This window comes from Mustela nivalis, assembly GCF_964662115.1.
Source record: "Mustela nivalis genome assembly, chromosome: 4".
Lineage (NCBI taxonomy): Eukaryota > Metazoa > Chordata > Mammalia > Carnivora > Mustelidae > Mustela > Mustela nivalis.
The window spans coordinates 95,941,367-95,957,954 of NC_139023.1; the positions used below are offsets into that span (position 1 = coordinate 95,941,367).

The following is a 16,588-nucleotide window of genomic DNA, read 5'->3' on the forward strand; positions in this document are numbered from 1 at the left end:
ATGCCTGAAAGGGGTTAGACACATGAGATATTTGTTGGGAGACATAACTCTAAAGGCCAAGGGGTGGGAAGAGGGATATGCAGGTGCGGTACCAGTGAAAGGAGAGGGCAAAGGAGGACTGGGAAGGAAGAGAGTCAAACGGCAACAGAGTGTTAAGAAGGTTTTCCTCAGGCCACTGGGAAGATGACGTGTACAGCCACCTGTCTGAAGTATTCGGAGCCTGGATTTCCTGGCCTTTCTGAGTCACTGGCTGAGAGCATGCGGGGCTGTGGGGGGCGGTACATGACTTTACTGTGATCCGGAGGGCTCAGAGCTGGAGTGTGGGTCAACCGCAGCCCCACAGCAGGAGCTCTCTACGGTTCTCACCTCCACAGCCGCAGCTGTGGACGGACTTGCCCTGTAACCCAAACTGGGAAAGTTCTATCAAGTATGTAGAAACCGCACATACGGGGAGGTCTGAATCATACCAGATCAGCCACCAAGACTTGCTGAAGTAATACCTCAGAATGACGGAAAGTTAGACTGAATAGTGGAGGAGGGAAAGAGCGAAAATCAGCTACGTCCCCAAAGACTAACCTCGGTAAGGGAATACCTCACCAGTATCTTTTTTCTAAATTTCTTTTAAACAAGACTGTGGAAAAGCTGCTCCCCTCACGCGTGTGAAGAAGCAGATCTGTGTGGCGCAAGGAGTGGACTGTCACCTCTTACAACACACCATTCTTCCCTCAGACCTTTTGTAAATGTAAACGTACTAGAAACGTACTCCAAAAATAAAGAAATTCGTGGGAGGAGGATCTACATAGAACCTAGAACCTTGAAACCATAAAATAAAAGATGAATGAATTCAACTGTATAAAGTAAATTCTGCAAGGAAAAAAAAAATTCATACGAAGTTAAATGTCAGAAGACAAACAGAAAACAACAGGAACTCATATCACAATGTCCTGAACTCTCTCTCTTTTTTTTTAAAGAGTTCTTTTTTTAAAATTTTATTTATTTATTTGACAGAGAGAGATCACAAGTAGGCAGAGAGAGGGTGAAGCAGACTCCCTGCTGGGCAGAGAGTCCTATGTGGGGCTCAATTCCAGGACCCAGAGATCATGACCTGAGCTGAAGGCAGAGGCTTAACCCAGTGAGCCACCCAGGTGCCCTGTCCTGAACTCTTTAATATATATGGAAAACTCCTATATCGATAGGAAAAACACCCATAGTACCATCGTTGATAGATACTGACCAGAAAACTCCAAAATCTCAATGGCTTAAGCCACAAAAGTTTATTTCTCATCTGTTTTGTGTCCATGATGGGTCTGGTGGGGACTTTTTCAGGTTGCCCCCACTGTAGGGCTTAACGTTGATAAGGAGCTATCTCCTGACATATTCTGCTAGTTGTGGTGGAAGGAAAGTAACTCCACTTGCACTGGCAATTAAATAAGGGCCTGAAATTGATATTCAACAATTCGTCTCACATCATTGTCTAGAACTAATCCCATGGTCCTGCCTCAGCCACGCGGATGGACTGTGCCATACTGTGTGTGCCTGGAAAGAGGACAGGGCCCCACACAGGTAAGCAGCACTAAGCCTATCCCATCACACCGCCTGAAAGTCTATGAATTATTTGGTTTCTCCACTGAAGGTCTTGTCAGAGAAAGACGATGGCATATTTCATTACATTTCACATGCTGGTGATTAAAAAAGTAAAAAATTCCTTTCTTTCCAAAATTGGTTGTGACACCATTCTGATCAACAGAGTGAATCTGGGGATCTGTCAGATAGATGAGCCCTTTTCCATTACCAGTCACCCAACCTAAAAAAGAAATACATATGTCTGAGAATCAAATCCTTTATAAAGGTCAGTAAAGTATTTCAGAAAAATAAAATGTATTTACTTAGAGAGATACTTTAAAAACTTGGTTATACTGAAGTTTATGTTTAATAAGTTTCTGTTAAGGGATTTGGTATTGTGTATTCCAATTACTGGTTTAAGAAGTGAAACTGAACATTGGACAATTAAATTTGTCAAATATGACATACCTAGACCACCAATTTTCAAGGAATTAGAGAGCAAAAAATTGCACTTAGTTTAATTATGGAACATTTCATGATTCATAAGTTGCTTTATTGCTTAACCCATTAAGTCATCTGTTCATTTAGCAAGTATTTATTGAGCATACACACTATACAAGACACTGTTTTGAGTACTGGGGATTAAGCAATAAGTAAAAAATCACTATACTCATTGAGCTAACATTCTGGTGAAGTGGGACAGATTAATAAGCAATATAAATAAGTAAAATACATAATATGACAGAGAATGATGATAAATGCTATGGAAGGGGGATAGAGAAAATCTTAGAGAATGGTCATAGAATCATTACTACAAACAGTTATAAGAAACCTCATTTATCATTTAAATGAAGAGTATTGGTTAATAATTCCGGTAAATAAAATACTAGATGAACTGAAATAAAATTAAAATATAAATGCAGAGATTTTTTTTTTAAGTCAGATTCAAGTGCACAACTTTCTATTTCACAATGACCCCATTATGAAACCTAATGTCACACTTGTAATAAAGGTAAAGGCCTGAAGAAAAGAGCGAGTGGAAAGTCTTTCCACATATTAAAGCATGCAATATTAAAAAAACCTACATCATTCAAATATACTTAAATGAAATTTAAAAAATGGATTTGCTCTAGAGTTGAGCCCAGCAGAATGTGAGCCAGATCTCAAGGATTTTGTGACACTTTAGACCCTTGTAGGTGCTTTAGATGTTTTTTCCAGACATCATTTGCTACATGCAGTAAAATCAATTAATTGAATTATAAATAGCAGTCTATTTAGGCCCTGAACAGTCTATTAAATTAAATAATGACTGGAAGAGCTAGTTACAAGACCTCAGGTTTACATATGAATAACACTAAAAATATAAAAATCCCAATTTCACATACCTTGTAAATCGACTACAACATCTTTATGATTAGAATACTCATAGGAAAAATGGCCATAAGCCAATCCATATTCTGTGGCTTTGTATTCTGTTTTAACCACTTTTGTGTTATTTGATAGCTTCACAAATTCTCCCAGTATGTAAGGTTCCACACTGATACATCCCTTTATTGTCTTGCCTTCCAAAATCTGAAAAGTAGAAATGGGAGACCATAATGACTAGGAAGGCCACAGGCTTTGGGCTTGGGTAGACCTCATTTTGAACCTAGACTTTGCCGCTTAGGAACTCTGTTATTTCCAGAGGTTTTGGTCTGCTCATCGGTAAAGCAGATACTGTAATAATAATCACCTTTATAGCATTGTTAAAAAAATTAAATGAGAAAAATGCATGTAAAGTGCCTAACATTTTATGTGGCATATAATGGAACCTAAAATAATTTTTATTCTTTTATTAAAATACTCACATAAAAATGAGGGCATGAAGTGACCTACTGTAGGGAACTAGCTTGTCATGGAGATAAATCATGGCCTGGAATGTTGGGCTGGAATAGCAGTTCAAACATTTGTGGGTATAATCTCTTCTGTCAAGTTGTTTCAAAGTTTAGAGTTGATGTGTTAAATGCCTGGCATAGTGCTTGACATAAAGAAAGTGAAAAATGGATGGTAGCTGTAATTGGTAGTAACAAAATGTGGGTCAAAAAAGGTCTTTGGCCAATGTAAAAAAAAAAAAAAAAAACCTCTTTAGGTATGAATGAGCCAAGGATCCAACATATTTGGAAAGGTAGGATATTCTTAACCCAAATAAGAGAAAAGTCAGTGGAGATGGATGGTTGTCTTTCTATATTTAAAGAGATAGCTTAGTGAAAACAGATTGGGCTCAATGACCCCGGAAAGTGGAGTTGCAATTCATAGGTAGAAATCAGACAAAGACACCTTTGGGTTAGATCTAAGAACTTCCTAACAAGTAGAATTGTTTGAAAGTGAAAAGGGAATAATTATTTTTCCTTACTAAAGGTGTTTAAACTATGACTTGGTAATTCCTTGGCTGCCAGGGGTAGGGACTAACAGATGTAAAACAGTGAATTCATGCATCAGGTTGTTGAGGGGATAATTTGTACTCCATATCATCTTTAGGGTCCTTCCTCTCTCTTTGAAAGTACAGCCAGTACACAAAGAAGGGATACTAAAAAAGCTCACTCGACCATGTGGGACCAGATACCAGACTTAACAGGGTGACTTGGAAGATCCAAATTATGTATTCAAGGTCTAGAAGGTCATAGTTCTTACACATCTCCCTAAGTAGATGAAGAAGATGAAGCAGTTGAGGGAGTCTGGTAACTGAGTTTATTAGACGTTACCAAATATGTACGTATAGACCTGTTGAACGAAACACTTGCCCTCTTTAATCTTACCAGTAATATTGTGGATGGGATATAGAATATCTGTGTTGGAATCTTTTGTTCATGAAGTCTCTTGTTAAATTCTGTCACGTAGTGCTGTGCGGTCATTTGCCGTTCCACATCAGTGAAGTGGTGCCACAGCCCCTTCTGCTCCTTATACTCTTTCCCAACATATCTATGACCAGAGGAAGAAAACATACAAAAGAAATGCAAAAGTGATCTTATCACAGAGGCAGAGAGCAGAGATGAAAGGAGAGATGCAAAAATTCTTGAAAGACATTACTCTTTCTCTACCTTGGACAGTCAATATTAACTATCCTTTCTTATTTCATGACTCAAATAATTCTGTAAGAGCCTCCTGAACATGAGAACATAATTCACGTTGGCTGATGGTGATGGCTAATGTTATGTGTTATCTTGACTTGGCCATAGGGTGCCCTGATATTTGATCAACCATAATTCTGGCTGTTTTGGGGAGGTTGTTTTGGGATAAATTTCACACTTAAATCAACAGACTAAGTAAAGCAGATTGCTCTGCCTCATGTGGATGGGCCTAATCTAATCAGTTGAAGGACAAAAAAATAGAATGAAAAGAATGACCTTCTCCCAAGTGAAGAGAATTCCGCCTGTCACACTGCCTTTGAGCTGGGACACTGGTCTTTTCCTGCCTTTGGACTTGAACTGAAACATCAGCTCTTCCTGGTCTTGAGCCTGCTGGCCTTTGACCTGGAACTACACCATTAGCTCTCCTGGGTCTCCAGCTGGCCAACTGCAGAGCTTGAGGTTTCCTGGCCTCTATCAATACGCAAGCCAAATCCTGACAATAACTCTCTGTCTATATGTGTATATATATATATTCTTGGTTTTGTTTTCCTGAAGAACACTTTCTGATACACTGCCCCAGGACGATGGTGATTATAGAGCAAGTGTCCAGTTACTGTAGCAGTTGGCCATCCCCCCATGGTGAGTCTAGGGAGCCAGGATGGACACTGGGAAGTGCAGGCTCTGCAATCAGATCTTTTACTACCTGCACCATGGCCTTAAACAGGTCAGTTAGTCAATCTGAAGTCTTTCTCTATCCCTTTCTTTTGTGATTACTTCCTCTGTACAAATACTTGTTTCCATCATCACCTGTTATGTGTGTAGTCCTGTGCTAGTCCTGAACGTTTTGAAGAAAGTGTGACATAGGATTTGCATATTTCAAGGCCTTATGCATAGCTGGAGACAACATATGAGGGCAGTAAATGATTAAGTGTTGAAAGGAGCAAAACAGTAACTATCACACTTTACTGGAGTTTATACTTGCTATAAGTCAGTGTGAATTTATGAGGAATTTGCATGTGTCCAGAGTGACCTCCAAAAATCAAAGAGAATTGTCAGAGTTATAGACCTCAACTAGAGAAAATACTTCCAGAAATTACTGAGTCCACCACCAAAAAAAAAAAAAAGAAAAAAGAAATCTTACCATTTGTAACGACGTGGATGGCACTAGAGGGTATTACACTAAGGGAAAGAAGTCAATCAGAGGGAGACAATTATCATATGATCTCACTGATATGAGGAATTTGAGAAACAAGTCAGAGGATCATAGGGGAAGGGAGGGAAAAATGAAACAAGATGAAACCAGAAAGGGAGACAAACCATAAGAGACTCTTAATCTCAGGAAACAAACTGAGAGTTGCTGGAGGGGAGGGGCATGAGAGGGATGCGGTGGCTGGGTGATGGGCGCTGGGGAAGGTATGTGCTATGGTGAGTGCTATGAATTGTGTAAGACTGATGAATCACAGATCTGTACCCCTGAAACAAATAATACATTATATGTTAACAACAACAAAAAAAATTACTGAGTCCAATAGGATTATGAAATCCAAGTTGGCTGAAGCTTTGGCCATTCAGACCCCTGGGGTTCAGAAGGGAAATCTGAGGGGCACCTGGATTGCTCAGTTGGTTAAGTGTCCAACTCTTAATTTTGGCTCACATCGTGATCTCAGGGTCCTGAGATCAAGCCTGGTGATGGGCTCTGCACTCAATGCAGAATCAACTCGAGATATTCTCTCTCCCTCTTCCTCTGCCCTTTTCCCTGCTCACACACTCTCTCGAAAATAAATAAATAAAATCTTAAAAAAAAAAAAAAAAAAAGACAACCAGACAGTGGAGGCTGCAGAGGAGGAACCTTTAAGGCATCAGAAAGCAGCCAGCAGAGGAGCAGCTGCTGTAACAGGGGTAATCCAGCGTCTCTGCTATGGACAGACCGGTCGCTCCACTTGCAGTAGCTTTGAATCCGTTCAGAACTTTGAGCAAACCGTGGTACTGGAACCGTTCCCAAACATTCTATCAGAGGACCTCCAGCCCTAAGTACAGGATCATCCATCTGGGGACAGAGGTCCATTCTTTCTGGCATCTTTTGCCATTTTGTTGGGATCATTTTTCTTCAGTAAGGATTTGTTAGCAGTAAACTCTTTTTTCTTTGACAGCTTTTAAGATTATTTCTTTATCCTTGGTGTTCTAAAGTTTCACTGCTATGTAGCTAGAAGTAGATTTATGATTGTCTGTCTGCCTTCCTTCCTAGTTTCTTCCCTCCTTTTCTTATTTAGGATTTACTATGACTCCTGTATTTGAAGATTAATGTGTTTTGGCAATTCTGGGAAATTATCAGGTAGTATCTATTTAGATAGTAATTCTTTTCTATTTGATCTGTTATCTTTTTCGGACCAGATATTTGTTGGATCCTCTCTTTTCATCTTTCACATTTCTTATTCTCTCTTTCATTTCCCATTTCAGATCCTCTATGACACATCCTGCTGTATTAATTTCTTAGGGATACTATAACCAAGAGCCATAAATTGAGTGACTTAAACAACAGAAATGGATTCTCTCACAGTTCTGGAGCCTGGAAGTCCAAGAACAAGATGTCAGCAGGGCCATGTTCCCTCTGAAGCCACTAGAGAAGGATGTTCTCCAGTCCTCCCTCCTGGCTTCTGGTGGTTTCTGCTCTGTGGCAACATAACTACAATCTGACATGCATTCTCCTTGTGCAGGTCTAGCTCCAAATTTCCTTTTTATAAGAATACCAGTCAGAGTGGATGAGTGGCCCACCCTATTCCAAAATGACCTCATCTTATCTAATTATATCTGCAATGACTCTCTTTCAATAAGATCACAGTCTGAAGTACTATGACTTCAACATATGAATTTGAGGTGGGAGGTACAGAGCTGTTAAAAAACTCATTCAGCCCATAACAAACGGGTTCATTGCTTGGATGTGTGATGTGGGGCAAGTTTCTTAACATCTTTATGCCTCAGTTCCCTCATCTGTAAAATGGTGATAATAAATCTTGTCTCATAGTGTTTTGTGATGATCAATTAAATTAGTATATAAATCAGTTAAAATAAGGCTTGACATATATACTTGGTAAGTAGATGTACTTGTTCCTATTATTATTATTATTATTATCATTATCATCAACAACCTTTCAAGAAATATACTTCCATTGTTTAAGAATCACCCAATTTCTCACTCTCTCTCATTTCTTCTCTTCCTATTTATTTCTCACATTATTTGGATTTGGATAAAGAACAGGGTCCACCTTAAAACTCTTGGCTTATAGGTCTTCTTAAATCCACAGATGATGTAAAATTAGGCCTCAAACCTAATGGGGACCACTTGTGGTGACTATTTCTCAGGTGAGTTTTTGCTTGAAGTTGTCATGCAGAACTAAGGCCAAACAAAAAACTTTCCAGGTGTTTACCTCACTGGGATTTTTTTAAAAAATGAAGATTTATTTATTTATTTGAGAGGGAGAGAGAGCCAGAGGAGGGGCAGATGGAGAGGGAAAATCTCCAGCAGACTGCGTGATGAACAAGAAAACAGACATGGGGCTCTATCACACGACCCTGAGATCAATCATGACCTCAGCCGAAATCAAGAGTTGGACACTTAAGAAGCTGAGCCACCCAGGAGCCTGGGGGGGTTTTTTGTTTGTTTGTTTGTTTTGTTTTTTATTTTATGTATGTTTAAAAAATTTTAAAAAGATTTTATTTATTTATTTGACAGACAAAGATCACAGAGAGGCAGGCAGAGAGAGAGGGGAAGCAGGCTCCCTGCTGAGCAGAAAGCCCGATTTGGGGCTCCCAGGACCCTAGGACCATAACCTGAGCCAAAGGCAGAGGTTTTAAACCACTGAGCCACCCAGGTGCCCCTGGTTGTTTTTGTTTTTTTTTTTTTTAATATAAGTTTCTCCTAAAAGATGTAGCCATTCCTGCATCCCTGTTTTATATGGATGATCTCTAAACACTCCCTTACACGTGTAACTTTGGTCACTAGCTGCCACCTCATCCTACCCCACTCAGAATGTCTACAGGAGGTGTCTTAAGGACTCAGTATGCACTTATACCTCCAAAAATGCTTCATCCCTAGCCACAAAGGAGTTTCCTACCTTTTTTGAAGACTCGCTTATTTACATGTAAGTGTAGTTTTCAGAGTTGAACTAGACTTCTTGCCAGCATTTTTAGTGGGAGTGTTTGAGACTCTCTGTCCTGCCATACAGTCAGAAACTCCATTTTCCTTATCTGTACAGTGGGGATAACAATGTCTCCCTGAGAGGTTTGACATCTTGTACATCTATATAAAATGGCTGACATCATGTTGTTCAGTGTGGTAACTATTATCAGTTAATGAGGAGAAAGGAGTAGGGATCTGAAAATATACATTGTGGCCAACTTTTCTGACTCTTTCAAAATCTCGTAAGTGATTAAGTAACAGAAAGTCATAATTAGCCCATTTTACATTAGAAGTATAGATGTTTTAAAGAAATACCTCCCCAGAGTTTCTTCCTGATGAAGATGATGAACCCAAAAAGCATTTCTTTGTCTGCCTTTCTTCTTCACATTCAGGTAGTCCCCCAAATATACAATAGTTTCTTGGGCTGTCCATAGTTCTGATTTTTTAGAGTATTTTAATAAAAGAGCATCTGAAAAAAAAGAGAAGATAAAAATGGATGTTATTTTCAAAGTTTGTTACAATTTATGAATAAAGTTGACTCAAAATTGCCTGAAATCTTCAGTTTCCTTAAACATTTTCTCAAATTTCAGCCTCTTCTATGACTACTACTGCAAAGTTAGTGAAGTACAATAAACCAAAGCTTTGCAAATGTAACGAAGATTCACAAAATCTTTTGCTTGGATAGTGAGGGATTAAGATAAGGCCAGAGTTTTTGTCTGAAAATAGTGGGAAAGAAAGTCTTTTTAAGCAGCAAAGCCCCAGAGGCCATCTTGGAAGAGTGATATATGCTTGCATTTTCTTCTAATTATCTGGGGGACCTGGGACCTACGACTGGTACCAGACCATATAGATAGAAATAAACGAAGTAACTTCCCCTCAGAGACTCCTGGCAACTCCAGAAACCATGGTTATCTATTAAAGTGCACCTTAATTTTCTCTTACTTGTTCTGTTTAAGCTGGGAAAGTCCAGGAATTACTTGACAAAATATAGCTACTGTACAATTCGATTCTATTCAATTGAAGAAGGAAAAGATAAGAAGGAAAAGCAAAAAACTGTCTCCACCTTAAGGAAAGGCAGAACAGGGCAAGTAAGAAAGCATTTCTTTGAGGGAAAAGACAGGAACTCTGAGAAGAAATGCAACATTTTGGGATCCCAGTTGAAATGATGTGAACAAGGACCTCCTGCATCTAGGTCGTGATAATGGGTGAAGGTACAGGTGACTCAGGAGAGAAAAATACTTGGAGTAAGATAAACTCACGGGTCTGGGACTGGGGCGGGAGATGGCTGGAGGCTGGGGAAGACAGTGGACAGGGTTGGGTAACTCAGTCAGAGAAGCTGGGGCTTCTTGCCCCAGAAGGCGAACTGCCGGCACACATCCATAGGAAAGGCAGTGAATTGGGGGAACCAAGATGGAGGAATGTATAACTTGATTTGTGCTTCCTCTGTTTTTCTTATCTGTACACTGGGGATAATAATATTCCCCTACTGGGTCTGAGATCACGTACATGTGGCTTTTTACCCACAAACTGATACATAGGCGTAACAATAAAGGGTTGCCTAACTCTAAGAAATGTGATTCTGAACCTACAGAATCTCTAGAAAGGGAATAGTGAATAGGGAGACACTACTAGGATAGCATTTCACTTCTTTTTGTGAAAACTGATCTGTATCTTAGTGTGACTTCAAGGCAGCAGGAAAAGCACTGGAATACTTTGAACAGAAGTGACTGACATTGTCTTTATAAAAACTTACTGAAGAGCTCTTAAGGGCGCCTGGGTGGCCCATTTGGTTAAGTGACTGCCATTGGCTCCGGTCATAATCCTGGAATCCTGGAATCAAGTCCCTGCTTGGCAGGGAGTCTGCTTCTCCCTCTGACCCTCCCTCTTCTCATGCACTTTCTCATTTTCTCTTTCAAATTAAAAAAAAAATTTTTTTTTTTAAAGAGTTCTTAAAAATACTGATGCCTGGATCCAAACTGCAGACTCATTAGATTGGACACTCTGGGGTGAGGCACTGGAAATTTTAAAAAGATCCCCCACCCCTAGGGATTCTTATATGATGACAAGATTGAAAACTACTACTTTATTGATTGATTGATTGATTGATTATATGAGAGAGAGAGATAAAGAGAGAGAGTGAGTGAGTGGGGAGAGGGAGAGAGAGAATCCTCCAGCAGACTTCCCACTGAGCATGGACCCTGACGCTGTGCTCCATAGGGTCCTAGGTTCTAGGACCTGAGCTGAAATCAAGAGTTAGACACTTAACCAACTACCTAGGCTTCTGAAGAACTATTACTATAGTATCCAGTGCTTAGCAATCCAGAGTTTGTCTCTTTTCTCTCATTCAAATAATTCTTCAGTATCTTAGAGGGTGCTACGATATGATCTTCAGGGCTCAGAGAGGAACCTTCTTTTGTCTCCTTCCCCTCCTCTCCACCACTTCTAATCTGTAATAGACACATTGACTCCCTGCTATGATAAGTGACACTGGGCTGTTCCATATGCAATAAGGAATTGCTGATTGCAATAGTAGAGGGCACTTGCTCAACCCACTGGATGGAAGAAAACTTGCGGACAGGTGTGAAAATCTCTGCCCTGCACGAGTGATGTTTAACTAGGTCAAACTCTGCCCCCTAGAATCTAAACAGAAATCAGCTGGTTGGTAATGAGAATCCATGGAAAAGACAAGATGCTGAGCTTTTTTAAACCCCAACTGTCCCTTGGTCCTGTAAGATTCTTGTCTCCCTTACTGCCTTGTGTGTCTTCACAGCAAGCCCCCAACATATGAGGTGGCCCGAATAAGCCTCTAGTCTTTGTGACCATTAGCGTCCACCACACTAAGAGTGAGGGAAACCCCCAAAGTACATATTTTTCTGTATATTCACAAAGTGTAAGAGGGGTCTGTGTCTTTCATGAGTTTTAAGTGATCTACACATCAAGCTCTTCAGAGGACCCCAACCGTACACAGAGGCTTCCTGAGGTTCTACCTACCAAAAAGGTTGTACTCACTGTGTGCTTGGTGGAGTTGATTGGGCTTAAAAACTCCTGTATTCTCCAGTCTCTGTAGCAGCCACTCATGCCTCACCCCTGCCAAGAGTTTTTCAAAGTCATCAGGGTGCAGGGTTCGAGCCTCTAGGATCTCTTGCCTTATCATTCCTGGCAATGAAACAAAAGAACTTCCACTGGAATTCAGAAAGGACCATGAGGTTTCCCTCTCAGAAGAACCGCTGAAAAATGCAGGTGATTTCAACCACCATGGCGAGGATGAGCTGGAGCTCTGGCTGCAGTTTAGTGTGTTTCCTGGTTTGTTTCCTTCCTCTGTGGTAGTGCAGTCCTTGCTAAAATCAGGGAAGGCGATGTTACTGTTTACAGATGGACCGGTGGTCTCAGTCCCCTGATCATATGGCTGCCTCAGAGCACATAGGCTAGAAGAGCCACGCCCACTGGTGGGGTGAACGTCTTTGTTGTCCAGCAGCTGGTCCTCCTCATCCACTGTGGAGGCATCAGGGTCAATGTTCTGCTCTTTGACTGAGCTGCCGCTCTTTTCTGAGTCAGGATTTTGCACAGGCCAATGAAGAGTGGAAGAGCTACATACTGTCACAGAACTTTTGCCCAGAGACACCTTCATGGCTATGTGAGAGTGTAAGGGCATATCCTCTTCTTTTTCCTCTGTTTCTCCTTCTGGGTCAATCCAGGAGGAGCTATCTTTGAATGTAGGGCCTGTGCCTCTTTTGATTTCTTCCCCATGCCTGTCTTCATCATCGCAGTTGATTTCTGGAAGCTCATTTAGTTCAAAGCTTTCTTCTCGGACCAAAGGGCATGTGGCTATGTTCTTGGGTGGATCAGAATCAGAAGAGGACAGAGAAGCAGAACCAACCGAGGGACTGGAATGAGCACAAGTGTTTCTGGATCCCATGTTTCTGACTTTCTGCACACCATCTGGAGCTCCTTCTAACAGCCCTGCACCAGAGGCCAAGAATATGCCTGTTGTGTTATGAGGACAGAAGGTTGTTAAGGGCATGTGTTTGTGTTGCTGACTTTGAGAAGACTCTGAACTGTCATCCTTGGACACTTGGAGAGAGAGACCATGAAGTTCCGAAGACAGTGGATGTACAGCTCTGCTTTCCTCATTGATCTCTAGCTCTTCAGACAGGGCAGTGGAACACTGAGTATCCACAAGATGTTCTTCTTTGCAAGGCTCTTTTCTGGTTGGCCTATCATCTATATAATTCACTTCCTCCCAGCTTGTAGAAGAACTAGCCCCTGATAACTTGCTCCAACAACTAGAGCAATGGCTGTCACTCAGAGACTTGTCCAAAACAGCTCCTTCACCGTGGTTGTGGTCTGGTGACTCAGTCTCAGCCTCTACATCTTGATCCAAGGAGACTTGAAATGCATCAGAATGGGTCCAGTTTTTCCCTCTCATCCTCTTGAGTGTCTCCTGACTATTCTTAGCCATTTGGGAGGACGATATTACCATAGCTTTTTGAAAATGTGATTTGTCTTCGGCAGTACTCACAGTATCTACGTTTTTCGTCTCTGTTTTTAGAGTAGTGATGCAGACTCTGGTTTTTGCATCTTTCTGTTGATTTTTGTTGTTTCCACAAGAGCTTTCAAATACTTCACACACTGAAGTGTGGTGCTGTGAATAGGCTCCAAGGATTTTTTGGAAATCCACGTGCCCATGCAAGATGGGTTTAGCCAACCCATGCTTGAAACTCTCTGGAACGTAAGACTTGTCATCTAAATTTGAGAAGCCTTGAATTTGTAAATGATCCTTCACCTGAGTGATAATAGACAAGATCTGCTGAGAGAGAGCTTCTCTCTCCTGACTTCCAGAGGAATTACTGAAACTGTACAGTTTTCCCATAGCTTCATTACAGAGCTGACTGGCTACATGGACCATCTCGGTCTCCCCGTAGAGTCTTTGATGCACTGTGGTCAGGCCGAAAGCAGCTTTGAGAAGACTATGAAGCTCTTGTTTTCCAGTGGCTGGTTCATCATATCTCTTGGTGAGGAGGCCAATTTCGAAGGCCTCTTTGGCTTCATACAGATATGAATTTTTCATTTCTGGAGGACAGTCATCAGAACTACTATAGGACAATAAACATGTGCCACGGATGTTCTGAGGAAAATACCAAATACAAAATCAGACATTGAATTAGAAACTGGAATTGAATCAGGAAAAACTTCATTCCTGGAGGACAGTCATTCGAAGTGTTGTAGGAAAATAAACACACGCCGCAGATATTCTAAGGAAAATACACAATCAAGTCTTGAGTCAAGGACCCAAAGTATTTTTGGTGAATTGGGAGAAGGGTCTGGGTTGTATGTGATTGGTTGGCATCAGGGGGTAAGAAATTAGCTCGAGCTACCATCTTGCTGTGGGCCTGATACTTCTTTTTTTTTCAAGTTTATTTATTTATTTATTTATTTTAGTAATCTCTATACCCAAGGTGGAGTTCAAATTCATGACCCAGTTATCAAGAGTTGCACGCTACTCTGACTGAACCAGCCAGGAGACTCAGGCCTGATATTTTTGATCAAAGATTATAAAGTTGTTGTTGCTGTTACTTCTGTTGTTAGTTTTAGCAAAGAGACTCTATGCATGGGACATGAACATAGTAATTTTCTCTGTGTAAATAAGGCTACCATATACAAAGGCACCATTTATTTAATAGTAGTCAAAACCATACATACAGTAGCAGCTTCCAAAGCCCTCTGTGCACAAGGGCAGTGTTTTAAAATGAAAGATTTCTGGTATACCCGTCCCAGAGATTTGCATTTAGTGGATCTCGGGTGGATCAGGAATGTGCATTTTGAAAAGACTCCTTGGGCAATTCTTTTTTTTTTTTTTTTTTAAGGATTTTATTTATTTACTTGACAGGCAGAGATCACAAGTAGACAGAGAGAGAGAGAGGGAGAAGAGGGAGAAGAAGGTTTCTCTCCAAGCAGAGAGCCCGATTCGGGGCTTGATCCCAGGACCCTGAGATCATGACCTGAGCGGAAGGCAGAGGCTCAACCCACTGAGCCATCCAGGCATCCCTCCTTGGGCAATTCTGATGTGCTTGGGAACTCTTGGTCTAAGGCAGACAACATCATACCCTTAGGCTGAATTAATTCCACCTTCACCAGGATGTTACTACTCTGACTGATAAAACCCTTCCATACACAAGGCCTGATCATAATTATCTAATGATGTGCACAAAGCCCACTTTGGGTTAGACTTTTCCCTCTCGCTGGTTACTTCCCTCACTGGGCAGAGGTTGGTGGGTGGGGGCTGCCCCCTGCTTACCACTGCTGAGAGCACAAAGAGGGGTGTGTAGGGACTGAAGGCAGTGGCCAGTTTGCAGGCTTCTGCAGCTGAGAGCAAATGGTGGTCAAACTCCTTCAGCAAACCCTATGAGAAAATAGGAGACGAAACATTGTATTGACAATTATTTATCCATTAGCAAAACGCAGCCTATGAAATTCTTTTGCTTTTGTTTCAGGATTCTGAGTGACACTCTGCCGCTCATTACAACTATTTCAGAACAGTGCCAACAAAGAGTGAAGTGGCTCAAAAGACCCGAGGGTTTGAGTGCCCTCTCCCCAAGCACCCACACACAATCCCGTCACAAACCCTTGGCTCCCCAGAGAGGGCCTAACGTGTGCCAAAATTCACAATGCCTGCCTGTACAAAATAACCGACACAAGTTTCTCTGGAGGATGGTGCAAGTCTTTGTTCTCAGAAGCTGCATATCTTGCAGTCAGATTAGCTGATGATTTCCGCGCTGTTCTTGGCAAAGAGCCTTTTAATGTATGATTTCACAGCAATTAAGACTCCCTCATTTTTCCTAAAAATACTGTTCTAGGCATGAAGGAGATAGCAGACAGTGAGACTGTAATAACCTCGCTTCCTACTGAGGGGAAGGGATTAGTCAATACACAACACAAGTAAGATGCATAGTGCTGACATGGTGATAAGTGTTCCAGAGAAAAATAAAGCCGGAAGGGGTCACAAGGAGGTTCAGGGTGGGGAGGAAATTTGCAATTTTTAAAAAATTTAATAATCTTTTTTTTTTTTTTTTTTTTTAAAGTAAGCTCTATCCCTACTGTGGGCCTTGAACTCAGACTCTGAGATCAGGAGTCACATACTCAGCCAGGTACCCTGATAGTTTATAATTTTAAACAATCATCAAAGATAACTTTGCTGAACAAGGGATATAACCATTTTCTTGTGTGTTGGTCTGACAGCAAAAGCAACATTTTGCTAAGACTCAGATCGCCAGCAGCAAGCTGTGTGTGTTACATTACTATTAAATACAGTTACTATTTATTGTCACTTTAGTATTTAATAAAAATAGTAATCTTCATGTAATATTAAAACTCTCAATACCAGTGCTGAGCAGGAGAGCAGTTTAGTGTTTATGCTAATGTTCTAGACTGGCCAGAAACCTTGGTTCTTCTCCTAGTATTCTTTATTACTGGGTGTGCAAACTATTGAGCTCATTTAGTTTTTCTGGACCTCAGTTTTTTTCCCTCTAAAATGGGAATAATACATTTTGCTCTTCCCATCTAATGGGGTTTTATGTAGCTCCTACATATTGAGTTGTAAAGGAATACATAAATATTAGTAATCATTGCTATTAAGGATAAGAACCTTGAAAAGTGACTGAGGCTCAGATTTGAACAGAGGCTCAGAAGAGTTTTACAATGATTACCCCTTAGGGGCACCTGGCTGGCTCAGTCAGTAGGACAC

At 40.9% G+C, this 16,588-nt stretch overlaps 1 protein-coding gene across 13 annotated transcripts in view; it reads right to left on the reverse strand.

Annotated features, from left to right (window-relative positions):
- Nucleotides 1-958: 958 nt before the first annotated feature.
- Nucleotides 959-16,588, reverse strand: part of LOC309863300 (alpha-protein kinase 1-like) — a 117,512-nt gene continuing 101,882 nt past the window's right edge. For 8 of the 13 annotated variants that reach the window (XM_082727955.1, XM_082727954.1, XM_082727960.1 and 5 more), the window contains 6 exons: nt 15,143-15,247; nt 11,857-13,972; nt 9,163-9,316; nt 4,359-4,521; nt 2,949-3,135; nt 959-1,804 (listed from right to left, as the gene is read on the reverse strand). In XM_082727955.1, coding sequence (XP_082584081.1) covers nt 1,605-1,804; nt 2,949-3,135; nt 4,359-4,521; nt 9,163-9,316; nt 11,857-13,972; nt 15,143-15,247 — 2,925 coding nt within the window. In that variant the 3' untranslated portion in view covers nt 959-1,604. The remainder of the gene's footprint in view (nt 1,805-2,948; nt 3,136-4,358; nt 4,522-9,162; nt 9,317-11,856; nt 13,973-15,142; nt 15,248-16,588) is intronic. The other 5 variants (XR_014310978.1, XR_014310979.1, XR_014310980.1 and 2 more) reach the window with 1 other exon arrangement.